Source organism: Ischnura elegans, chromosome 2 (genome assembly GCF_921293095.1).
Source record: "Ischnura elegans chromosome 2, ioIscEleg1.1, whole genome shotgun sequence".
Taxonomy (NCBI): Eukaryota; Metazoa; Arthropoda; class Insecta; order Odonata; family Coenagrionidae; genus Ischnura; species Ischnura elegans.
The window spans coordinates 115,094,282-115,122,244 of record NC_060247.1 but is presented as its reverse complement, the minus strand read 5'-3'; the positions used below and the strand labels follow the sequence as shown (position 1 = coordinate 115,122,244).

General features: G+C 42.2%; 2 protein-coding genes across 6 annotated transcripts in view; one reads left to right on the top strand and one right to left on the bottom strand.

Annotated features, from left to right (window-relative positions):
* The window catches only part of LOC124154448 (glycogen synthase kinase-3 beta), a 114,693-nt gene extending 94,813 nt beyond the window's left edge, over positions 1-19,880 (bottom strand). The window contains exon 1 of one of the 4 annotated variants that reach the window (XM_046528180.1): positions 19,463-19,880. In XM_046528180.1, the coding sequence (XP_046384136.1) occupies positions 19,463-19,547 (85 nt within the window). In that variant the 5' untranslated portion in view covers positions 19,548-19,880. The remainder of the gene's footprint in view (positions 1-19,462) is intronic. The other 3 variants (XM_046528185.1, XM_046528186.1, XM_046528182.1) reach the window with 3 other exon arrangements.
* A 92-nt stretch (positions 19,881-19,972) lies between these two features.
* Positions 19,973-27,963, top strand: part of LOC124154447 (beta-galactosidase-1-like protein 2) — a 41,671-nt gene continuing 33,680 nt past the window's right edge. For both annotated transcript variants that reach the window (XM_046528173.1, XM_046528170.1), the window contains exons 1-2: positions 19,973-20,061; positions 20,489-20,552. In XM_046528173.1, the coding sequence (XP_046384129.1) occupies positions 20,550-20,552 (3 nt within the window). In that variant the 5' untranslated portion in view covers positions 19,973-20,061; positions 20,489-20,549. The remainder of the gene's footprint in view (positions 20,062-20,488; positions 20,553-27,963) is intronic.

Below are 27,963 nucleotides of genomic sequence, written 5' to 3'. Positions count from 1 at the left end.
GCGCCGCCTTCACAGCTGTTGAGGAATTCGATCGAAGCGACATACAGGGGGCGTGAAGGGTGAGGGGCGGTAGTGAGTGAGGAGGAGGTGAGGGGGGGGGGGTCGGAAGGAGAGTGCTTCCTCCTCCCTCCGTGTGCTATCGATCGAAGCGTCGCCCGGCCGCTCGCCTGCTCCGTCGTAGCACGTCGTCGCTCTCCCGAAAGCTAAGGCTGCTTGCTCTGCCGCCGCTGCTGGGCGGGTTTCCGGTTCAGCGGCTCGGTTCATATCAGAACCGGCATACTGGCACGGGCATCGACGGCACGACGAAAATAAGACTTTGCGCATATTTTATTGAAAATAAGATATGCCATCGTACACGACATCCATTGAGGCTTAACGGTAAAATACGGTAACGAAGAATTAGGATGTTTCAATCCGTGGATTTTTTCAGTTAACATTTCTCACAGCCACTTGAGTCGATCATAAAGAAAGTTTCACGCAACTTACGTGATTCCACTTCAGTTACAGCACTCAACTTTTAAAAACTACTCAAAAATTAGAACGAAGACGAGTGGAAAGTTTTATATTTAACACGATTCCTATGGCATAACGAGCATTATCAGACTTTTTCATCAAATTTACGTTTACATTCTAACAACGATGATCATTTTTCTCATTCTTAGATAAGTAACGTTATAATATCCTGAATAAAAATTCGGATTATCAAATGCAATTATCAAAAACAATTGTTAAGAAACACCAATCCTGGTATTTGTGGCCTTTAGTCAATGAAATACGATTGGAAGAGCATATTTTAAAATTTTCCTGATCATGACATATATTTCCTCTCTTGGATGAACCTCCTTAGATAAAAAGAAACCATTGCACCGGGAAAGTGATTCGAAATTCTGAGCCAATGGGGCTCAGTATATTCATGGGGCATTAACTAGTCATGCACGTACTTGCCGACCGCATGAAGCCGGAAGTTAGTGGTTTGATAAAAAGGTACGGATTATTATTAGCCGTATAAAATATTTTAAATTTGCCAATATTATTCATTTTTACCTAGAGGTGGCATAGGCAATGATAGCAGCAGATGGTGAAAGCTTTCAAACTTTTTAGAAACACACGTTTGATGAGGATAAAAAGTAATGAAGAGGTCCTAAGAAGAGTAGAGAATCCTCGTGAATATCATAGGAAGACGGAAAAACTTAACTATGCATTTCGTGAGGCATGATGACATAGATGGAAAACTCATCATTCTACGCGGTGACAACTGATTGTGATGAAAGAAAGACGTTCTCAACCGGTCAAAAATAAGATAAAATTTCATTCGCATCATTCCATTAAAGATGCAACGCCATGACTAGTTCGTTAATTACCAAAACCAATCCGATAAGCAGGAGATACAGCGAGCCCAATTACCATCTTCGTTCCGCTCACATATTCATATAAAAAGTAAATCAATCACATAACGATTAGTTACCAAATAACTGATGTAAGAAGACCTTGCCGCTGCTCTTTTGAATTGCATTTTCTTGCCATAAATGATAATTTCAATGATTCTATCTCGAGTATGTGATTCACGAAAACCCACGCACATTTCCCTCTGTGGTGAAAATCCACGAATAGCGCCTCCCACCTTTGTCGTTCAGCGTGCGTATTGTGGAAGCGAGGATGTGCAGTAGGACGCTTCGAACTAACAAGATGCGAGCAAAAAAGAGCGCGACCAAAAGCAGACTTCAAAGAAGCGAACTCCATTAGAGGCCAATCAAAGGCTGAGGCACCGTTCGAAGAGAACAGCGCTATTCGGTCTAGCCTTCGGTCTAAGACTTAAAAGACACTCCATCAATAGACAGAACATCGGAATTGCAAGCGTGGCTATTCGCAATAGCCTAGAAATAGACTATGACTCCAGAAATAGCTGGAAAACAATCCTGCTAAGGCACGTGCAAGTAACCAAGCAATGACAAACCGACAAGCCCAAAACTCATTTAATAAGTTTCTGAAAATGTGAATGTCATGTAAAATGAAATGCAAATTTATATCCTTCCCAACTAAAATAAGAGTTTCACGAAAAATCTACGCGTAAGTCTCCCTTTTCAGCGTTGAAAATTCACGATAGTGATTCCCACTTTTAAGTCCCGAGAAAGCGACGAGCTGCAATGACGCTTCGGACTAACAAGAGACGACTAGAAAGTGCACGATAAGAGTACACTTTAAGCGAACTTCATCAGGACTACATCAAAGGCTGATTCATCGCTCTAAGAGAAAATGCCTGTAAAATATTTAAGGCTTTCCGGTAGAGGGGTAGCATAATCCATCTCGGGTTTTACTCAAGGTCAAAACCCCCATGTTAACCGAATATTCCTTCGAATGCTTGTTTAACTTCCTCACGGTTTAGATAACATGAAGTCGTTCAGTGAAAGCCGGATATTATTAAACTTCTACTTCACAAGAGACCCATGTGTAGGAGAACCGTATAGAGATCCGGAAATGTCTGAACAACATTTATTATCAGCATATTAGACCGTGTTCTTAAACAGATAGGACCAATTATACACTAAACTATTACGTCAAAAATTTTACCCGGACCAATGGCGTGACAGCGTACATATTTTCACCGGCGGAGCCCATTCACATTTATGGTTTCTGGCAAGTTGTTTCGGGTTGCGCACGTATAGCGTGACTGATGATGTGCATGACGTTAGTGGTCCAAAGCAAGCTCCTAATGACCTCCCGAGAAAATATTTTGATTCTGGGACCAACATTTTTTCCCTAGAAAATAATCTAATTTTTACACGATCAAAGGTGAGCATCTCAGTTGGAATTTGCAGGATGATAGGAGGTGTAGTAGCACCCCCTCCATCTACCTCGAGGCACCCTGCGTGAGCCGCGTAAACGATTTAATGGGATTTGAAAGTTGGAGAAGACAGATAAGGCTTCGTGGAGCCACCTCTCTCCAGGCTGCTTCACTTCTAAAGGGCAAATGTGCATCGGACCCACAAACATATTCGCAAAGGGAACCCCCACCAAATAGCGACTGACAAACGCAGAAACTATTGATTAAACATCGTCCCTTGGAAGCCACGAAAAATGAAATACTGTACCGAAACAAAAACCAGGAACAACAAAATAAGTATAATAGCTCCATACAGGCCTCAAAAGTTTAATTAAATTCGAGCAAATTCGGGGTTTTCTGGTTCGAGTGCACGTCAATTCGAATGATTGTCCCTAAAGAGTGTTCGCACTTCGTGAGCCCATGTGGTCTCCCCGTAAATAGTTAACCGCTGGATGTACCACAGTACAGTTTTCTCCCAAGTTCGCTCCAGTAACACAGGTACCACTAAAAATTATGAACACGCACCTCGGGAACATTTTATGAGTTACGAATAGCGCAATGGATGCGCATATGACCTACCTAAAATCATCAGGGAATGTATTCGTAAAAAGTGTCGTCTTAGGCTTCACTCCCCGTAGGGCCGCACTAAACCATCACTCGAGCAAGTTAAGAAAGGTTGCAATTCACCCATCCGGTCTATGGTTAAAGCTACAAGACGGACTCGCTGCAGTTCTGAAATTTTGACCAAAAAACCTGCAATTATCCGATTTGCTTTTCGCAGCCATTATTGAAACATAGGCCTTCCGTACCCATTCGTGGGCGCGTTGAAAGCAAATTACGTCACGAGAAGGTCCCAATCCAACCAATCGGGGGCAATACAAGCATTCCCGATACTAAACTTTCCACGGTGCGGTAGTCCTATGACGGCACATTTTTTTCGCATGGCGGAGAAACCTATCAATTATTTTTAATCGGCAAGTAAAGGGCTAATCTAAGAAAATCTCTTACGCAAATAATCTCCGATTCGATTTAAAACACCAATGTGACAAAGGCATTAAGATCATTAAAACTCGTTGGGAGGAAATTATTCGATTTGAGTGGAATTTGGATTCGTAGTTCGTACCGCTGCTCACGCAAACTACTGAACTACGACACGAAAGATGCTATATAATTATTTGTCCATCAATGGAATGCGGATTAAATTGATATTTCTAGTCCGCGTGCTTGCAGTCGAGTGCCCTCACATCCTCCCACGTGGGCGCGACGAAATCGAAAGGGGAGAGGCTGTCACGTGACCACCACCACCGCACGCACAAGGGTGGGGGAGGTGGACCCCTCTGTCGGCTTCGACCGACGCACAGTGTGAGGTCTGCAAGCGGTCGAGCATTTTAACTCTCTGTGGCCGTCTGTGTGAGAGTGTACGAGAGATGGCATACCACGAATGTTCCCTAGAGTACTTCACGAATATTTTCGAAGGTCTCCGAAGGAAACGACAGTCGCCGGAGGTCAGGGGCGAACAGGAGGCCGGCCGAGTGACCGCCAGTCCATGGGTAGAGTAGCATTCGCTCCACGGAAAACCCCTTGGCTGACCTTTACACCCATTACCACCACCTTTTCTTTCCAAAAGGATAGTTTGAGGCGGTTTAGGCAGATGCCTGAACGTCGCATAGTGGGCTGAATTCGAAAAAAATAGTTTTTTGAATACGGAATTGGAAATTGTGCACAATTGCGTCAAAAAATGCACAATGTATTCACAACAACCGTGCACAATTTCCAATTCCATGCTAAAAAAAACATAAATGAGGATTTGTGCAGCTTTTTTCGATTTCAGCCCACTGTGCGCTGGCCAGAAATCCGAAAGGCGAGCGAACGGCCTCGTAGGGCCACCTCCTGAATCCGGTTGCCACTGAACACGAACTTAGACGGCCAAGGGGCCTGAAAGGGGTGAGTCCTGGTTTTGCGTCGCACACCTGCCCAACGATGGGGCATGGAGTTGCAAAGGTCGCTTCTCGGCCGCAGGTTCCGCACGATGGAGGAGAGGGAATTTAAGTGGTCCCCAGAGGGAGGAGGGGGGGGGGAAGGAGTCCGAAAGTACAAGGTAGAAGAGTAGGGGGTCCCCACTCCGGTAGATGCTCTGCCCCCGACTAAATCGCCCGATTGAGATCAAAATACGAGATTCAAATAAAATGATCGATTTTCATTTTTTTTAATCCCCTTGTACGACAGGGTCCCCACAAATTTTCCCCAGGCATCCCAAATTACTTCCATGACCAAAATTCAAAGTTTTCCATCACTTTCACGAAATAGTAAGATTTGGAGGACGGAACCGAGAGATTAGGTTACAATAGAGAAAGATAGGAAAGGAAGAGTGGATAGGAACCAAGCGTCGGAATTAGCCTACTATTAACTAAAGGCGCCAAGAGGACCACAGCTTAATGTCCCATCCGATGGACCGAGTGCTGCATATGAAGTGCCCTCCGCAAAGCATTTAAACAGGCATCGGGGAGACACCGAATTATCTGTCCCCGCTGGGACTTGAATCCGGACCCAAAGGGTGAGAAATCACCACACCAGTCCTCACCTAATGGCTTTACATGCTCAGTTACCACCTGTAGAGATAGGAAATCTGCTAACTGAAACTTTAATGATTGCCTATGTGTGTCACTAATAGAATTGTCTATTAGTCTACGTCCATTGTCTATTAGGCCATGAACAAAGCGCCGGCGGATGTGAGTGCATGGAAGTAAACAATAGCAGGTGAGCCGCGATATTCCCAAGCACAGGAAACGAGAACACTTTCGATTTTCCCAGGACCAGCCAAAAATTCCCAAGACCTCTAATATTTTCCCTAACTTCCCAAGCCTTGAAGGCTTATACAAGCCCTACGTGCCGCATTCTTAATACTTAAAATATTGATTGCTGGGTCAATCAACCATTACGAAGTTCCTTTGGACAACGTACCACATATTTATTCGCAAATTGACACGGCCACAAATACAAAATGGATAAAAGAAGTAATAAAACAATTATTAAAATATAATAATTACCAAAAGAATTATGGTTATACGAAACAGCGAATCGTAGCAATTGTTGGCATAAGTAACTCACCGGTCAGAGTAGGTTTATATTTTACTCGAAGAATATTTCCTGATTGTGACATGTCGCTTACTCTATCATCCTTTCTCCCCGCTCACCCAAAACGATAAGGAGCGAATTAGGTCGTTTTTTAGAGGTCGGTTCATTACCTTCTGCGGCACTTAGGTGGTATGCATAACCTACGAGCGATAATGCGCCTGAGGTCTGATTTGCGTAGACAAGTGTTTGAAATCGATTTTTCTCGCATTCATTATTTATTCGGAAACTATGTTGGCGAAACCAAAACATTCATTGAGGAGCGACTTTAAATATTTATTTACTCCCATACCATCCAAAACAGCTCATATTGACCTTTACAACGGGGTTTTCAACAAGATAAAAATTAAACGTCCATGCACAGCCATGCCCTTGGCGGGCAACCTACTCAGGAGGGACTCGAACCCACGACCTCTTGTTTGACAGGCGAGGACTTTACCTCACCGCCACCAAGGCCAGCCATCTTTTCAAATTTCCCAGGAATTACGAGAGGGGGTTGACTGCCACTCCCCCTCTATCTTAATCCGCCACTGAATATGACTTATCTGGCACGGTTTTCAGCGCCATCTCACCCCTCATTAAGCCTGCTACATCCTAAGCTCTACCCCCCGTATCCTATGACAGTTTCCCCACCCACCGTGTCTACAATTTCCTCGTTCCAGCCGTGAGATCTTAGTGCTCACGAGCCGAAATGCCACCGCACGTGGTGGAGACTAATAGTCGGCGATGCGATTCCTTCTTTTCACCCCACCGGCCGTCGCGTCGTCAGCTGATTCTTGGGCGTCGCCGAGTGGGGATATCGACCGGCCCGCCACCCGCGATGGTGCGCCGAATGAGGGAAGCTCAGCGGGAGCAGAAATAACCATCTGCCACGGTCACCTCCATGCTCTTCACCCGCCTCAAACAAGACCAGATGAGCACGAGAAGAAGATCACGAAGCGAAAGAATTGCCTCGGAATATCTTGGTCATTCCACATTCACGAGTGGGACCCATTCCTGAGTCATCAATTAAAAATATTGATTTTAATATTTAAAACTGCATACGCATGTTTAAAAATACTTCCTCGCCTCGGTAAAACTCTTCCTGGTAATGTAAAATGAAAAATACTACATTCGTAATTACACCTTTAATCGGACACGAGTGGTACAGCGGGAAAACGCGGCTTTAAATGCTAAATAGTTTGCCAAAAATCACAGACTAGTGCAAACAGCCGTTTCAATGATAAAAGTAATTTTACTACCGATAATAAAAGATAAAAAATAATAATTTTCATAAAACTCAATCCCTAAATCGGACGGGTGGAACAAATATGGACGTCTTTCGCTTCATCGATCATCTCTTCGATTAACTTCACACGAGAGAAAATATCATCGTTCGTATTTTTCGAAAAGAATAAACATCCAATATTTTTTCGAAGATTAGTATCAATCATACCATGATTCAACGTGAGGGTTTGGCACGGATAGTTAAGAACATAGATCACTCTATACTAAGCTACAGGCGTGCGAAACTCACACATTAAGGGGACGAGGGTCATTTCGTTTCTCTGGGCCATCCCACACATCGAGATTTTGTGTAGGGGTGTCGAAAGGCTTGACCGGAAATTTTTATCCGGGACCCTTCTATCAGTGGTCCAACCTACCAGGGTCCGCAAGATGAATGTACATTTTATACAACGACGAAAAATATAATATTGGTTCGCAAAACGCTCTTTCACTCAGTTAGGAGACTTCTTGCCAATGGATAAGCCCAGCAGGAGTGTTCAAAACACAGAAGACCCAATGCGCAGCCGACGAAACACAGCTGTCTTCTCACCCTTTCCAAGGGGCACGTGAAGATTCCATTGTGGCCGCCGAAGGTTCGAGCGTGGGCCCTCGGCCCGAGAGGAGAAGGCCCGTCGACAGGTGGGGAGCAGGTGCAGCGTAGGACTATATAGTGAGGATGGAATGAATGAATGAACTTCAGTCCGAGGATCAGATCGCAGAGTTTGCAGTATCTCCTATTGAACCTAACGCGAGACAACGAAATGACTAGGAAATATTGACCAAAAACGGAGACTTAATTACAGTGAGGTACGTATGTTCCCAAATACATATTTACTACTAAAACTTTTTATTGAGTATGGAATAAATATTGTTGTTAAATTCTGCTCTTCATCAACTTCGCAGCAAACGAAAAAAAAACGACAGAGTTATTCACTCCCTCAGGGTCGCATTGTAGGTGCAGATAATTTCCCTGAACCACCTCGCACTTCCGATGATATGTTTTTAAGGATCCCGAACCGGAATTTGAACCCAAGACCCATCAATCCGAAGACAAGCGCTCTACCCACTAAGCTACCACGCTCCGGAAAACAGTGAAAGATCAAAGATCTGTGCAGCCTTTCATCAGCCGAGTACAGGAGAGGATGATAAAACGTCATGTTAACGAAATTCTTAAAGCACTTCCGTGTTATTACTACTCTACTAAGTACCTTGCCAAGAATTAGCTTTTGCACGCAACATTCCGTGATAAGTGCATTTTTTTTAAATATGTGAATACCAATAGGATACAACGGCGACAGCTCCTGGAGGCATATAATGTTTTTTAAACAGATGAAATATTGATGTCGTATAGACAAAACTTTTGGTAATATATACCATATCAACTTTAATTGGGCGATCAAAAAAAATTAGATTAACATGTTCTGCTGTGAGGCGTTTACCCAGGAGATATTTTGAATATGCACGTTAAAATACAAAAGGTATCAGCAATTTTAAATGGAATATCAGAAAGAGTTGGTGGTAGCCAATAATCACTGAAAACACTTGAAAGCGCAGGTACTTCCTCTGGCAACCGTTAAGTATATTAGCCAGCACCCTACAAATACTTCAAACTAAGAAGCCTTAAAATGCGCTTTAGAGGCATTCCATCTTCAGATGGGGGAGTAACGATTTCACGACCGCACATAGCTACTTGCACGAACACCGTCAAGGTCGCCACATACCGCCCTAAATGCACTCGAAAGCGACAAGGAGCAAAAGCAAAGATATTGACAACATCCCTGATATCCTGACACCCTCAACCAGAGGTAGATTAAGAGGAGAGGGGAGTCCGTGATTTCAATCCGTGAACTATGTAATAGATGCTAATCTTTAACTTGAGTCTCCAATGTAGGTTTTTATTTCAACGGCTACCAGACAGTGTTCAAAATAATTTATGAACATCTGAATGCCACTTGTCAACTCGTATCAGACCTCAGACGCATTACCGCTGAGAGTTATTGCATACCAACACGGCGCCGCAGAAAGTAATGAACCCCGCCCAAAAAAAGACCTTAATCCGTCCCTGTACTGAACCCTTTCGAAGGAGGTGAGTAATCGAGCACAGCCTAGCCCATATCTGCCAAGGTATGTTCACATTCCAAAAATTTGAAGGCGACATGGAGAGAACTTTACAGCTACAAAAGGGTAAGTTCCTCACCAATAGAAGAACTCTATGCTAATTGAGCAAACGGTTTCACCTTAATTATGCTATACAGATAACCATTTTTAAAAATAGGTTTTCAAGTCAATATTTTTGGAAAATTTCCATTCCAATACGACGATATTCTTGTCAGAGCATGTAATAAACGCAGATCGCAGTTATTTTATAATTTTCATATTAACTACCGGCCTTACGTTTACCAAAACAGGTGATTCAAAATTCACGCATAAGCGAATAATGTTCAGTTTTTTTTTACCGAATAAATACAGTAACTGAAGTCTAAATTTTTTTTTTTTAAATTAATACCGCCGCAGTAAACCCAAACAATTGGAAAAGTTTGATCTGAGGTTTCCGCGGCGTTTCTTCAAAAGAGTCTCGGCTTCCGGGCGTTCCTCCGCGTTGAGTTGTCCATAGGTGAGGACAGTTTCTCCAGCCATCCTGCTGGCGTCTTCCTTCCGACTTGAACACGTCAGCAGGATGGCTGGAGAAACTGTCGTCACCTATGGACAGCTGAACGCGGAGGAACGCCCGGAAGCCGAGACTCTTATGATTGGAAAAGTTATTTCAATAATTCATTGGATATTACTTATGTTAAGAGGATCAAATTTTCATTTAACGCTATCGGATGGCACCAGAGATAGGTAGAGCTCTATACACGTAAAAGACCAATTGTATAACTGTTTTGAATCCGCGCTGCAAGGAGGAAGTGCTCTAACTGAAGAACGGACCTAGAAGATTGTACTGGGAAATATCAGAACACCACCTGCGTTGCTATCATAGAAATTATTTCTAGCTGGTAGACATGGGCCGAAAAACGCCAAGGAAATCAAAAACACCAAAAAATACACATTAAATTGCTGCCTAACATGCATTCTTTGTCCACATTAGGTTCTAAGGTCAACAACTCATAATCACTTGTTTCCGCAGGGTTCTGACAGATGTTTAGGTCGAAGACAAGCTTATAAGGGAACACCTTCGCTTTCCGAAAACATATTCTTCATAATGGAAAAGAGAAATGAATAATAATAATAACACAAACTATGATATAATAATGACTGTGAGGAAACAGATTTAAGAGATCAATTGCAATTTCTCCTAAATTAGTGGGGGCTACCTGGCTACTAGGGGAAATTCCTCCGAATCAACGGGAGATGAGAAAACAGTCGACCAGTTTAAAACTCAGCGTAAACATAAATAAGATCTCTCAAAGTGGCTGCGCTGTGAACCAAAAGTTGAAGCTATCAGCATGGAAAATCCCCAACATCCTAACGAAATAAATAGCATCAAAACAAAATCTTCCGTCAGAATCATTAAGAATCACGAGGTCTGGGATTTCGACGAATAAATGTTGATGGTATTCGCGGAAGCCAAAAATCTCCCTCATTATTATTTTCGCAGAGGTATCAACTAGATGTTAGCGGCAGAAAAACCTGCACACTGCAAAAGAACAACATACGCGAGGGGAATATCAGGCGTAAAAACATGCACGCCAAATACATGGCTGCCTGACCCGTTACACCACTGATGCTGATCAGAAGACGAGGTTTCTCTCGAGGTACGCAAGCACTAAGACGACGTAAAGTGATGCTGACTGGGTTTTGGAGCAGCGGCGCTCACTGTAATCGAGGTCACTGGCCCAGCCAGCAGCTGTCGGTGGTGGCGACGAGCGTCTGTGACAATCGTGCCGCCGCCACGCGGTGAACCCCAAAAACTGCTGACCCCCGAGCAGGAAGACAAAGGAAGACGATGTACCGCATGCCAAGACGAAACGAAAGGGAGCCATTCATTGAGAAAATAAGAAAACTGATTCCATGCTCAATAAAATACATTGCTATGGAAATGACCAACGTTAAAGCCTCCACCCAAGAAGCGAGTCTTAAAACAATATCCACAGAGTCAATACTTTCTGCCACGAATTACGGCAAAGAATACGCGCTCCAAGAACACGCATGGCTTGTTGGACAATAGCGATGATGAAAAAGTAATACAATAAAATTATGCGAAATTTACCAATAGAAATATTAGCATAAGAAGGCAGGCGCATAGGTACAAAAATTCAGCAGACTACATTCCATGCAGTACCACAAATGAGGGGGTGGATTAAGAAAATAATTACATAGGGGGAAAAGAAAATTTTAGCAAGGCCATTGATTAAATTATAACGGGGATTCATAAGTCACAAAGTGCATAAGAAACAATGTTTCAAGAAACAATGTTTCAAGAAACAACCTCTCACAGAATATACTAGAGGACTAAAAAATCTTCGAAACGTCAAATCTCAAGGCAAAATACTGACGAGGCCTAATCACAACGTAAGGGGTCCACTAGTTTCCAAAGCAGATATGCAGTATTCCTCTTTACATGAATTCGCGCTAAGTTATACTTGGATTAAAAAAAAACATTGGCAAACAGCGAAAGGTACTATGGCCGACGATACTTTCAGTCCATTTAAATACAGAGAAAATTGCGGGCACCATTGGGTTCCAGTCTTTTATCTTTTAAATCCTCGATCTTAAAAATATTATGCGTACAAGCTTCACCATGGCCTTCAACTAAGACGCACAGAATCTCATGGACTTTAAAAACAAATACATAACCAAACTTCAACCTTCAAAAGCAGCAACACTGAGCAATGGAAAATTTATAAGCATTATCGAAACATTCTTAAATATACTCGCCATGGACGTCCCCACGCGGGACAACTGACCATCTCTCTTAAACACGACTTCATCAGTGTCGGAATACAAAGGGTGTCCTTCCTCCCCACGGAGATACGATAACATCAGTTCTGATAATCGAGGGAGTTAAGATAACGATCATTCTGATAAATAAGTAGATTTTTGAAAGAGGCGACGGACAGCTAAGGCTATTTCCGCCACAAGGAAGGACAAGTGGAGAGAAAGCCGATGGGACAACGGCATAACGTCCCATCCGTCGGACAGAATACTGAACCAGAAGTTTCCTTCACACAGCATTCGAACAGGTATAGAGCTTAACTGCGAAAAATCTCTGCCACCAATGGCATATGAACCCGACACCACTGGATTGGAAGCCAAGTTGAGCTATTTCACCGACCCACACCCAGTCAATGGGCACGAATAATGAATTGCATACACACCAAATGTTAGGATAGGCAGCTCATCGACAATATCAATTTACAGCTAAAACAAAATCGTTCGTCACTACGAATATTGGAACTTGACAAGGTTGGAACAACTACATGCATCAAAGAGAACAGCGTAGAGCGCTAAGATTTGTGAAGGGTTGCAATGATTAACGGTAAGTGGCTCCCAGCTGATATATTAGTTCCGATAAAAGAAGAGGAGCGGAAAATAGAATACTGAGTACACAGAGCGAATTCCAAGCGGGCCTTCCCAGAATATGTGCAAAATATCCCAAAATATTCGTTACAAGGAATCACGAGAAGAAAATAAAAAAGACACTGCATTGCGCATTGATTAAAGATGCTTTTCTCTCCTCAGATCATCTGAGATTGCAGATTATAATACGATAAATTATCTCGTTATAAAGATAATAGATACGTCATTAACTTGCAAATTTTATCATATAATTTCGGTTTCCTCCAAATTCTTCTCTTTTCCTATTTGACGCAAGTCTTGCTCGACTTATTAATATTCCTAGTAGGGTAGTTTAGGTAACTACTGAAGTGTTTTAACGCCAAATCCTTGTAGCGTACGACATGCGCGCAGCTAAGAATTAAGGCTAGAGGGGGTTTAGGGCGCAATTAATACTGGAGGGTCTGGAGGGCATGTATTACCCGCCATGGTAAGCGGGAGGTGCGGGTACCCTCCCCCAGAAATTTTTTAAATGGTTCCAAATTGTGAGTTTTACTGCTTTCTGAGGTATATTTTATTAATCCTTACACTGTTCTATAAGCAATATTTATCCAATTAAGGAAAATGGATTACATTTAAAAATTTCTCTGAGCTCTGGGGGGGGGGGGAGCGTTCATCCCCTAACCTTCGCCTCCCCACCTCCCTGCACCAATGGCGTACGATCCTGAGCATAGCAGGTTGGCGCTCACACTACTCCCTTACGCGAGCACGCATTAAACGAAGTTTTTTATTGCCATAAATTGACATTCGACATAAATCGATGGTGAGAACTCGAAACCGTCCAAAACAGAGTCGAAGCGGTCCCCCGGGTTGTAGATATATCGTGCCGGTGACGGATTAAGAGGGCGGGCGACCGTAATATCTTACAAAATTGAGAAAATAGTACGATATTGATCTTTAAGTTTGCTTCGTTAAAATTTTCTACTGCATCAGTTTAACAAACAATTTTTAAAAATAATGGATGATTATAAAAAAAACCACTGGTCTAGACACATCAAATGTAAGACACATTAACTTAAAGGTGTTGCATACTATCAAAGCGTCACCGATAGTAATTAACCACTCCAAACGATGACCTCATTCTGCCTCTGTATCGTGCATACATAATTACGCACGTGACCAACGCGAAATTACACCACAAGACCAAAATAAAGACTAGTTCAAAAATCCGGATCGACAGGAAATGTAATCGGAGGAAACAGAACATTCACCTCTAAAAATATCCAGGAGGAAAAGTCAACTCGCAGGCTGAAATCACGCGGTCAGAAAAAATACAGCGTAGAGGAAAATCATATACATTCTAGAGTAGAATTGGATGTCCTCCGGGTATTTCCAATCAGACGGGTGACAATACCTATCAGTTTACTATTAGGCTATACAACGACAAGTGCAAGAGATCCCTTGACTGAAATAAAAATTATAACGGGCAGGCACTTTCGCAATTCCCTACAAACACACCAATTTTCATCTGCACCATTCAGCGGCATCAAACCACGACACCTCGGGCTGTGCTCCAAGCACCCCCCTCCCTATAGTATTAGATCGATAGTGCCAAGGGTGGCGAGAGTAATTTTTCAATAAGTTTTACATTATACTACTTGCTTTAAAATCACACGGGCCGAATCTGGATATGAAATCATCATTATTCCCTATTTGAGATCGACCTTCGCCATATAACATTAAGTTAAGTAAAATTGTATCCCTTAGCATCACATCACGTCGGCTAAAATAGCAAGATAAAGTTTGATTTAACAAAAAAATGCTATACGATGATGACCTCGCATCCTAAAACAGTTAATGTGAATAAAGAATTAAGTATTTCACGAAAAATGTTTTATATCATGAAATATTTCCCACCGATACGATGTCTCCTACAATGCTGGTCATCCCATGCCAAATACTGCGGAGGAATCTCGTAGAATATTATGCAGACGTGTTCCTTACCCTTCGCACACCCACAGAGTCGAACCAATGACTCTGGCTCCATAGAAGAGTCGATGGACGCGAATTAAGGGCAAGAACCAAGCCTCTAGTGGGGTCAGAGCTATTGAAGCTGAGTTGAAAGCGAGACGCAAGAAGGGGAATTCACCCGTAGCCACCGAAATTCCATGACCTAGACTGAATGCAGGTCGTAGCAACCGACCCACAGTTATTATTATCGATTGATAACCAAGGACTAGATTCCCATTAAATTTCCATTTATTTAAAAGTCTTACCTCACACATTCACGGCACGAGCCTACCTCAATTGAAAGTAAAATAAAATGCTTATATAACAAATGTCCACACGTCTGTTGCTGTGCCAGAAGCTTATCCGACGCTTTTATGTTTGCGTTCTGTCACTATGTATGTGAAGTTTAAACTATCTCAGAATCTAACAAACAATTCGCCTCATAGAGGATAGATCAGGGAATTTTATTAAGACAGGAAAATAGTCTCTTGGATAAGATGATCGTAATAACACTCGGCTTGCTTGAGTCGCCAAAATTAGGTTTAAAGTCGGCGTCACGTTTTCAATCCATCATGAGAAAAAACGGCTGAATACTTATCAAAAAACAAGGTGTTAAGTTACATCTAAACGCACGAAAATGTCCCAAACGTATTCATTATGCTAAACAAGAAAAGAGGTTTCACCTCGAAAAATAGTACATCAGCTGGAATAAATAGCATATCAATAGAGTTGCTTGAGGTCAACCTGAAAGCCGCTGACCTAATCGGTCACCACGTCACCACTCTGTTGCCAATCTCGTTCTGGGGGAGTTACTGCATACACATGCATAAATCCAATGAGTTTTTTTGCATTCATGAATGCAGAACAGATTTGAGTGCTAAGATCCTTACTTAACATTTAAATTCCGGACGCTGGAATGAAAATATTATGAAGATGAGGGATATCTACGCCATCGAAACGTCGATAGAAATGGAAGATTTGTAGCGGCGGAAAGCCTGAACATCCTCCAACTTCATTCAATGGCCAACTTTTTTTAAGGTCAATGGTCAATTTTTTCCTATGAAAAGCCAATTCCTCACCATGACGAGACCCCGACCATAATTTTACTTGGAAAATACTTGGGAGTTTATCTCTTCTGATTTTTTCATTATGTTTCATCAAAATCTTGAGAGGCATGGAATGGTTGAACTCACAAGGAATGTCCCCTAATGCAATTTTTTCTAAATTACGTACGAGGAAGCAAAGAAAGTGGAAGTATCAATGGGTAATCACGACCAATTGTTTATGTTCAATCTCCACGATGTGCTTGGCTTTTTGAATTCATTCCCCTCCCTTTCTCAACAGGACAACAGAGATTCATCAGAGTGCGAAGCCACAATTCCAAATGAAGAGCTCGGAAGGGAGGTCAAAGAGAGACTGGTCAGAATCTAAGCACTCTCATGTCACTAGGTTACCACGCCACCACATGGAATAAAAGGGAGAGTGCCCCTCTTAAGAATGCTTCCGCACGGACACGGCCTGGATGCGGAAGTACGTACAAACATGCATAAACAAACTCGGCGGCGGCACGCGCCTCATCCAAAAAGGAGAGTGGGCACGAGCGAAGGACACGAGCGGCGGGAGGTGCCTTCGCGGGGCACGACAACGATGACTGAAATAAGGGCAGTGTGACCACCACCAAGTGCACACGAGGGTCACGTAGTCAGCAGCACCTTCGCGTTATCCACGGAGTTGAGCGCTGTTAAATTTAAACGGATTTCATTCCAAATACTACTCCCTAGCCGTGAGACTTTGCGACTTCCCGGATTGCGCTGAGGAAGAAGGATGCTCGGGTTCTCAACCGTGTCTTATAAGTTGCCCACGCGACGTCTCCATGACCGATTCTTCCATCGTCCTAAGCCCTAAAGATCGACTGATTGATGATACGGAATGAAACTGTACCTGAAAATACTTTCATGGAGTGACATAGATATACTTGAATCCCTTAGACAGTGATTCAACCCGAACATTGCTTGGAAGAGGTAAGGGTAAAGCCCATCAGTAGACATCCCATAGTAAGCACTAGCATCCGAATTTGAAAGCAGTCGGAGAGTTTTTAGGGACTAAGGCTTCACCCGAGTTGCTACCCTCCGGTAAGAGGTCAAGTATACTCTACCAGTGGGTTACCACATGGAACATCAGGTATTGACATGCTCAGAAGATGAAGGGTACCTAAGCCATGAAAACGTCGACAGCAATGGAAGATTTGTCGCGACAGAAAGCCTGGGCATCCTTCTCTATCGCAACAGGCGAACATAGACTCATCAGAATGCCAAGTCACAATTCCAAAAGAAGTGCTGGGAATGGAGGTCAAAGAGGCAAAATAATTGAAATGAGAAGAAACGCAATGAGCACGGACGGCGGTGGATAGGATTCCTCGACCTCGCCCGGTGACCACGCTCGTGCGCCAAGGGCAGACAGCACGGGACACCACTCAATGAAGAACAAGCCCTTCTTGGTCATTGCATCGCGTCCACTGCGATGGATTCGGAGTGCGATGCAGGAAAGGAGAAAGACAAACACCTCCTGATGAGATCAGTGAAGGTTGTTCGGGTTCTCCACCGGCAGCCGATGCTTCGATGGCCGCGTTATCATTGGTCCTATGGCCAGCAAATATATGGCCATCAATATGGCCGTGGTGCATACTACGTGAATCTACCCGATCATATGATTACAGACTGATACCGCTGAAACGGCAAGGTCGGGATCTGCAGTGTCTACTAGTTTTGTTAAGCATGAAAATTTCTGCAATAGGCACATCCTGAAGTTGGTGGACGATTCGGCCACTAAAACGTCGGCTGCGATGAACGACTTGACCCGATGAAGAACCTGAAATAGCCGTAGACGTACACGAGGAAAAGTACCTAAGTGGAGTGCGATTTAATCGTTTGATTTTAGTTCCGGTATGTATCCACGGACTTCCAAAATTAATAGAGCAATTGGCGTCGGAGATTATTGTGCGCCCCATACACCGCTTCACGCACCACCTCTCCAGATCATTCCTCATCTCAGGATGATGTCCAGCGCGCTCCTCTCTCGCTTTACACGTGCTTCTGAAATTCTGAATTGCGAGAAGGAATCAGGTGCACGAACCCCCTTCTACCAAACAGCGCCTCCCCTCTCCCCATTTTGTGAGGAGCCAAGAAGGATGAGGCGAGAGGGGAGGGCAGCACGCCACACCTTCCCCTCCCTCCGCTGCTAAGCACAAAGGCGCACGAGCGGTATACTCCCTATCTAGCAGGCTTTCCAGCTACGCCCGCTAGATGGCATAAGCTGCCAGGGACGATAAAAAGGCCAAGGGAGGTCCACAAATGATTGCTGCCACAGTAACCCTCGGGACCAGCTGCCTTCTCATCAGTTCAACATTTAATCACCCCATGCACAATTCCCGATGAATTATTAAAATCATACAGACACAATTTAATAATTAGGTCATAGTGCACTCAATTTCAAGGTACCACAATAAAAGCAGAATATATGTCATTATCGGAAACAAATTGCTTCATAATGCGTATAGGTGATGTCGTAATAGTTTTAAAAACCATATGAAAATTTTTCACTTCAATGACACACAGTATAAATATTTTGAGAACAAGCATGGTCAACTTCACAAATGTCGAAATTTCTCCACGGGTAACTACTAAAAATTGAATTTGGTTCACGAAAATTATGTAAAATCGAGGTTAACTCTCAACTGAACAGCCATTAAGGAGTTACATGAGAGCTAGCCAACTACAACCTCTTTTTCATATTGCAAAAATGAAAACTTAAATGACACAAAATTGCATTAGTGGGAAATGAAATCACAGAGAATACTTCCACACGGAGTGTACTAAATTAACCTCCTCACGTTATTACGACCTAATTTCTTATCTACCAGGGGTAAGATGAGACCATGCGTGAAACAATCAACCCAGTGAATCAAAATTCCATACCCTACCTCAACGAGATAGAATATGAAACAAAATAAAGATAAATGCATTTTTCTGAAATACAATTACACAAAATAACCCTTTGGTTACGCAGGTTACCGAAGGAGGTAATTCTACGAACTCTTCAGAATGATAGTAAATCGACACTGATTCTAAAAGGGACGTTTATACATGAAGCAGAAAGTGAATAGACGAGTAATGCTATTAATTCCAATCGAGTAACACACATTGGAGCTTAAATTCCACTCTAAAGAACAAAATACATCACGGTAAATTAACCACCCAAAATATATCTATATTTAATCACTATTGAGTATTTTAATTCGATTTTTATCACACTATTGATAAATCTACGTCGCAAATCCCAATTATATCTCAAAACTTCGCCACCTTATTAAGTTTTTACGGCAACTCGAAGACGAAAAACATGAACAGGTTATAGAACAACGACTCCTATGATACATATAGTTAAAAATAATCACAAGAATACACAAAAATAACCGCTAATAAGAGAAACAACTAAAATTGTCACTGGGCCGAGAGTCATCGCCGCGTAACATCAGCCATGAAGGCGTTCACGAAATGCAAAAGGAACAGCTTAGAAGCGTAAATTACTGACTCTCATATCTTATCAAACTAGTAAAATTATTGAACAGTAAAAATACTGTCCACAATAAAAGCAGAAAGCATCAGCAGCCATGTTGAACCAACATTAGGCCTAACCGACGTCACTGCTACTGAAGCTCTGCTGAGTAACTCCACTTACTACTTATTTTCATGCCTCCTAACGGAGGATGAGGAGGTTGCTTGTTACCCTCAGCAAAGGACGTGGTTCTTGGACGTCCACTCATTTCTAAAGGCGCTGAAATATTCCGTTCGTGTTCATGAACTTCATAGATTTATCACATTTCTTGTGAACACCCTCTTGCACACGAAACTTCCGACGGGGGATGGCAGCCAGTGCACGGTCCTATAATTCTTCTTTCTCACGTTCACAGCTCATGTACATGCACCAGTTTCCACACCACAGCGGATTAATACACCCTCACAATATCCTGAGGGTTGCTTAAACCCAAACGTGCAATATTTCGTGATATAACATTAGGAAAACCAGGATTATTCCTCACTTCACCCACAAAATTTTGGATGCTTCAGACATTGACCTGTTCGGCTAAAATCGTAACCAATCACATCCCTATGTCAGAGCCCGAAACCATCCGAAGTTGACGTCACAGAGCTCCTTCTTACGTCAACCAAGATGGCTACCTTCCCATGACGCTCAGCGAAACAAGCCTAACGATTAGCGTAACTTGATAAAGTTTTCTGAATATATAGCTATTCTACGTTGAATATTGAAGTTCCTGGGTAAGCTTTACTGAACCATCCCTCCGAGCATTCCATGTATCAGTTTGTACTCTCAGTCAGTTCTCTATTGTATTCTCCCCGCACCCAGAAAGTTTTCCATTGACAAATGAATAAAGGAACGATACCAATGGCAAGAGGGGGGGGAGGGGTTTCTGATAAATTCAGATCAAACTCTTAACATGCTGGAAATTTTATGATCAGTTTTTCCTACCGCTTAGAAATTGTATTTATTTATTTTGGTTTATTTGCTGTTCTATTTTGCCTCGGTTCTCGTGGTATACCGTGCGACCGAAGTTATCCATAATTGAATTTCGGTCTGCTTTCATCGCTTTAATTTTTATTGAACAAATGAGACTCTAGTGTCTCATTATTTCCTCTTTTATTATGTTTGTGGTAGTTATAAATGTACAAATTTCATTTTTTTCAGTAGTTGGAATTCGTAGTTACGCTTTGCCCTTACGTTAAAACCTTTGGATTATTTCGAGACAATGGTAAGTTTTCTGAAAACTCATCTAAGTATCTTGCAATAGTGGTTTTTAGAACACAGGCATGAGAAGTTAATCGCCTAAAGTCTCTCAATAGGGAGCGACGTCCTCATGTTTCCACGGGAGATAATTATAATGTTGTCTCTTGCCTTAAAAGCCAAGTTGTAAATTTGAGAAGTTATTATATGATAACAGTTGCCCAAGGTTGAGTACCCTACATCACTATTTCTTAGCCATACGTATCGGAAATTTCAGTGTAGCTCAATTTTAAGTTAGGCGAATCCAACAATACTGAAGTAAGTTTTGGTTTAGAAGTATACCTACTATTATTCGCAGGATTATAGCCCTTACAGTGGATGTTTTTGCGTCATCCCTGTATCTGTCTGTAAGGAAATATTTGGTATAATTTTTTTAAATTTATCACCTCCTTGCCGGAAAAACTAAGCCCGTAATAATACCTAGAAAAATGGTTTGTGTGGTAGAAACCTATAGGTATACCCTACAGGGTAATTGTCGCAGCGTTCAGTGAAATATAAGAATTATGGTTCTGTGGTATTTTTTGTAGGATTACATGTGAAGATTCTTACTTTGCTATTTCAATCTAATTACCTATGCGGTGAATCTTCAGTTTAGGTATTGAAACCAATCACCACTTGTCAACTGTCCTAAGAATGGTTTAATGTGGCTACCCACTCAATCCTCATATCAGCTAATCTTTCCATACCTCCATATATTTTCTCGCATACATTCTTCTCTCCATGTTCCATATATTATATATTTAATTCATAGATAAATATATTTTATTCGAGGTCTTCCTTTTCTTTTCTTCCCATCTTCTTGGCTCTCAACGATTGTCTTCATTAGGCCATTATGTCTCAAGATCTGACCTATAACGTAGTTATTTCTTCTTATCAAGGTTTTCATGAGGCTTCTCTTATCTACTACTCTTCTTAGGACTTCCACATTGCTACCTTGATTGATAAATTTGATCCTCATTATTTTTCTGTAGCACCACATTTCAAAGGCCTCTACCCTTGATTTCTCCATTGGTTTTATTTTCCTTTCCTCACTTCCGTTAGAAGCATACTCCAAATTGAAGTTTTGAATTTAAACCTACCACAATTTACACGAATGCTGAGTGTTGTTTAGGTTCAGTATTTTGGTAAACTCAGAAATAGGATTTAGAGAATCCATTGCCTTTGGACTTCCCTCTTTTATACACCGTAAGGGCCTCTAATAATTCTACCCTGAAAAATCTCTATTTTTCTCCTTTTTTGTTTACCTAATGTTCTTCCTTATAGTATGGTTTTCAGCATTCCCTCCTCACTATGCTCCATCCAAACCCTCTGTATCCTCTGAGAAGAAGTTACCTCTCCTCACCCACCATTTCTACCACCTTACTCCTTTTCCTCTCCATCCATACCTTCTCCACTCTCGTTCTTGCCCATATCTGTAAATCCTCCAGTCGTTCCCTATATTTTTCATCCCTCAGCATCCATTTTCCCCACTTTGAAGCAGTACACTTTGTATAGTCAACTGTTCAAAACTTCATATAGGCAACTTTTTCCACAGCATATTGTTGGAAATTTATGGAAAATCATCATCCCCCTCAGAACACAGATGCAGTGAAGAGATGCAGTCTATTATGTAGCTATAACTAAGTAGTTAACTGATTGAAATAATTTCATCTTAGAAAATCAAAAATGTCTTATCGACATACATGCCCTTTTAATTGGTGACTTTAAAAAATACTTTCAAATATTATTAAGGGACATTTCGGTCCGTCAGGGCTACTTCCTAGTTGTGGTTTTCAGTGTACTTATATAAAGTTCATTAGGAGGTATCATCATCAAGAATCTTGGAATTTATGTGAGGCAGCACCTCTGTCAATTCTCCTATCTGCCAATATTTTCTCTTATGTGCTTCTTTTTGTTTGCATATTTGATCAATTGTACCATACATCACATCTGAGGTCTGAGGCTTGCTCTGAGGTTTCCGCAGCATTTCTTAATATGAGTCTCAGCTTCCGGGCATTCCGACTTCCGTGCGTACAGTCCTAAAAAGGACTTTATCTAGTGACAACAAAGGAAATAAATCTACCGAAGATTCATCGTGAGAGAAACCCGCTGCGTATGCAGCCATTCCCTATGTATCAGGAACCATGGAGAGAATCGCCGCAATTCTGACCAAACATAATGCATAATGTGAAGACCAGGTTCACTTGCTGCCAAGCAACCTTCTGCCTAAGCCGAAGGACAAGATGTCATGCTTACTATATGAGGGAGAGTATCAACTGCAATGCTCCTGTGGTAAATGTTATATAGGACAGACCGGACGATCTATCAAAACCAGGATAAGGGAACATGAACATGCCACGGAGAAGAAGCTGTCCCACCTTTCTGCCGTCTCGGAGCACAAGTGGTTGGAACCTGGCCTCACTGTGGATTACAATAAGCCTAAAGTCCTGTGTAATGAAAGCTGTTACTATCCTAGGTTAATCTGAGTAGATATAGAGATAACTAAGCATCCTGATAACTGCAACAGAGAAGGCGGCTACACATTAGCCATCATCATCACTGGTCAACAATCCTAGGATTGGTTTGACGCAGCTCTCCACTCAGTTCTCCTATCAGCTAATCTTTTCACACCTACGTATTTCTTCTCTTTCACATCTCTCCTTACTTGTTCCATATATTTTGTTCGGGGTCTTCCTTTTCCATTCTTGCCTTCCACCTGTCCTTCGACGATTGTCTTCATCGGGCCATCATGTCTCAAGATGTGGCCTATAAGGTTGTTCCGTCTTCTTATTATGGTTTTCATGAGGCTTCTCTTCTCTCCTACCCTTCTTAGGACTTCCTCGTTACTAACTCGGTCGATCCATTTGATTTTCATCATTCTTCTGTAGCACCACATTTCAAAGGCCTCTATCCTTGCTTTCTCCGCTGCGGTCATTGTCCATGCCTCACTTCCGTATAGGAGCATACTCCAGATGTAGGTTCTTATAAATTGTTTCTTTACTTCCATATTTAAGTTTCCCGCTGTAAGCAGGTCTCTCTTTTGGTGGAATGCTCTCTTCGCCTGGGCTATTCTGCTGATAATTTCTTTCTTGCTTCTCCCGTCACTAGTTATCTTGCTTCCCAAATAACAGAATTCATCCACCTCCATCAGTTTTTGCCTCCCTATTTTAATGTTGGTCTTGCCTTCTTCTCTTCTGCTGCATACTAAGATCTTGGTTTTCTTCGTGCTTATTTTCAGTTGATATCTACTCATTACCCTACCCATATTAACCAGAATATTTTTCAAATCCGTCTCTGTTTCTGCTATAACGGCTATGTCATCGGCAAATCTTAGCATGCTTATTTTTTCTCCATGGATATTCACTCCCAATGCCTTTTCTTTGATTTCCTTAATGGCTTTTTCAATGTAAACGTTGAAAATTACGGGTGACAATGTACAGCCTTGTCGCACTCCTTTCTTAATTCTTGCTTCTTCACAGCTGGGCCCTGATTTTATCACGGCTACTTGGTTTTTGTATAAACTGTGGATGATTCTTCTGTCATTATAAAGAACCCCGATTTCCTTTAGGATTCCGAGCATTGTGCTCCAATCCACGTTGTCAAATGCTTTCTCTAAGTCCACAAACACAACGAATGTTGGCTTGTTCTTTTCCATTCTCTTCTCTATGAGCAGTCTTAGGGCCAATATTGCTTCTGTTGTGCCTTTGTTTTTTCTGAATCCAAATTGGTCCTCATCCAAGTACTCTTCTGCTTTTCGTTCTATTCTTCTATAGATGATCCTTGTCAGTATCTTTGACGCATGTGTAGTAAGGCTTATGGTCCTAAAATCATCACACTTCTCCGCTCTTTTCTTCTTAGGAATAGGGATTATAATGTTCCTCTCGAAATCCTTTGGTATCTCACCTGTCGAATACATTTCACTAATGATTTTGTATAGCTGGTTCAACGTCTTCTCTCCTGAATTTTTAATTAGTTCCGCAGGAATGTCATCAATGCCAGACGCTTTATTTATCCTGAGGTCTCTTACAGCCGCATCAAATTCCGATCTTAAAATTGGGGCTCCCATGTCATCGGCATCCACTTCCCTCTCGTTTTCGATAGCATTCGTTCTGAGGCGACTTCCTTTGTACAAATCTTCCAGATATTCCTTCCATCTCTTCCCTTTTTCTTCGTTTTCAATCAATAGTTCTCCGTTTTTGTCCCTAAGGGTATTACATCTTACGCCCCTTTCCTTAAAGTGGTTCCTCACTATCCTATAAGCGGCCTCTACTTTTCCATGTTTAAGATTGTTTTGCACGTCTTCGCAAATGCTTTTCATCCACGTTTCTCTAGCGTTCCGCGCTTTACGACATATTTCGTTCCTTATTCTCTTGTAACGATTCTGTCCTTCCTCTGTTTTCGCAGCCTTGTATTTTCTTCTTTCTTCAATGAGATCTAATACTCCCTGCGTGATCCATGTTTTTTTCATAACGACTCTTCTTTTACCAAGAACTTCCTCAGCTGCCGCCTGCAGACCACTTCTAATGGTTTTCCAACTCTCTTCCATTGGTTTGTTGGTCGTATCCTCCCCTATTTTATTTTCTACAGCCTCTTTAAAAGCCAGTTGATGCTGAACCTCCCTCAATTTTTCTACCTGCCATATGTTTTCACGGCTTTCTTCAACTTTTTAAATTTAAGGTGGCATTTCATTATAACTAATTTATGGTCACTATCGATATCTGCCCCTGGATAACTTTTGCAGTCCTTCACCTGGTTCCTGAATCTTTGTTTCACTAGAATGTAGTCGATTTGGAATCTTCTACGGTCTCCTGGCATCTTCCATGTGTATCTTCTTCGCAGGGGATTTTTGAATAAAGTGTTGGCAACCACTAGCCTGTGCTCCGTGCAGAATTCAAGTAGCCTTTCTCCTCTTTCATTTCGGTTACCCAACCCATATTTCTCAGTTATTATTCCGTCTTGACCTTCGCCGACCACGGCGTTCCAGTCACCTAAAATAATAAGATTTTCTTCCCCTCTTACCTGCTTGATAACTTCCGCTATATCTTGGTAGACATCTTCTACTTCTTCGTCTTCATAATCTGACGTAGGCATGTAAACCTGTACCACTACAGTAGGTACGGGTTTAGTATCTATCTTCACTATTACTATCCTTTCATTAAACTGCAGGTAGCTTTTAACATGCATCCCGGCGCTCTTTCTAAGCATTATGTCTACTCCAGCATTACCATTTAGCGATCCCGTGTGTATCATTCTGTAGCTTCCACTCCAAAAGTCTCCTTCCTGGGGCCACTTCATTTCGCTGATGCCTAATACATCGAGGTTCATTCTTTGCATCTCCACCTTCAAGTTCTCTAGCTTACCGCAGGTACGAAGTGATCTGACGTCCATGTTCCTATCCGTAACATTCTATCTCGTTTGACCGATGTACCCTCTCGAGTAGTCCCCGCCCGGAGATCCGAATGCGGGACTAGTTTACCTTCGGAATATTTTACCCGAGAGAATTCCATCATGTCATTATATAAATTGAGTGGAGTAGCTGTGACTCCTCGGGATGATAATGTGGTGGTTTCCCCTTGCCTTCCACATCGCAGTACTACAGCCGTTAAAGTAAATGTTACCACGCCCGTAGTGGAATGTGTGTCGCTGTACCGACCAGTATGGTCTCCACCTTCGCACATGTGAAGAAGAGCTGCTGCCCTCTCCCCCGGGTGATGAGAGGCATAATTGTTGGCGGCCCCCAGTCGCCAAGTCACGGTATCTTCACAGGTTTTGGTATCTTTTAAATGGTCTACCTTACCCAAGGGTAGCCCAATACCCCCTCAGAATACCGCCACTTTTTGTCCACGACTGCTTATTCGACGAGAGAACTCTCTTATCTCCAAGCTAACCTCTATATCTAAAGGTCGACCTACCATCCGCAACCCGGTGGACGCACTCGGTGGCTTTAAGCTCAGCCGCGAGACACATTAGCCAGCACATGGAAAAGAGTCTTCAAAATCAATGACCAATCAGAGCCCACCTGATATCCAACCAATCAGAACCGACCTCTGATCCCCTAAGTACCAATACAAGAATGCCAAATCTATGCATCGCTACTTCTGGTCTGAAGATGCCTGCAGAATGGCTGGAGAAACTGTCGTCACCTATGGACAACTCAATGCGGAGGAATGCCCGGAAGCCAAGGCTCATATGAGGTCTGAGGGCTTTGGTTGGCGTCTCTTTCACTTTTTCTTGGATGATTGTCTTCATTAGACACTCAAGACATATTTCTAAGCCATAGGCATTGCATCAATCTTATGTAGGTGCTTTCCTTAGGGTTTTTAGAGGCAAAGATGATTCCAATGTGATCTCAGTAGGACTGACCCTCTTATTGACTTTCTTATGGTAACTGATGAATTCATGATGTTTGTGCCTCAAAAGGGTTCAATTTCTTTAGTATATTGGTTTGAAGAAGTCAACCAAGATGTTAAAAATTGTCCTGTCAGCTGTACTTTACCTATCACAGTTGTTTGTGTCAATAAGATTGACTAATAACATTTACATTAGCAATTTGCTCTGATTGGGTAAGTATTTATTTATGCTCTGTGATCATACACATGAATCCTTGCTTCTGCATAAATAGTATGAAATGGAAAATACCCATTTGCAAATGAGAATGATGGTCCTCTAATATCAATTAATAGATACGAAAAAGTAGGAAAACTCACCAAATTCCGTAGGAGAGGTTTTATTTTATCCTGTGTGTCACCAAGTGTCAGCTACCACTGCAACTTGCTTTCAAACAGTCATGATGTATTGCTTGAGGCTTGTGTGGCCATAATTGATCTTAATGCTCCTCATGACAGCGTTACTCCTGGCATTTTATTCAATATATGACAATGGATGGACAGCTAATTATTACTCTAGCCCTCAGACATGACTCTCAGGACTGTTTGGATGGCCACCTTCCCTCTCAGACCTCTTCCTAACTTAACCCGCTGCTGCTTAATTGATCGTACTCTTCTGTTTTGCTTTGAATCTGACACAGAGAGTGGGGCGAAGGGGTGTGTGGCAAAAGTAATCTCCCGAGTAACCAAATAAGTATTTGCACACTCAAATGCATAGTTAAGAACTCAAATGAAGTATCTAAACGAAAGCTGAATACTTGAAGGACCACAATGAACAACCAGGCAAATACCACAGTAACTAAGTTCCAAACTTGTTCAATCATTCAGGCAGTGGCGTAACTAGGAATATGCTTTGGGTGGGGGGGTGAGAGGTTGGGATAGCCTGGAGTGACGACCCCATCCTCTAGGCAATGGGGATCGGGGAAAGTTTTTGAAAATTGACATGCCTGGAAATGCATTTCACATCATTTCGGCACTCCAAATTTAACTTTAAACTGATGCAGTTATTATATG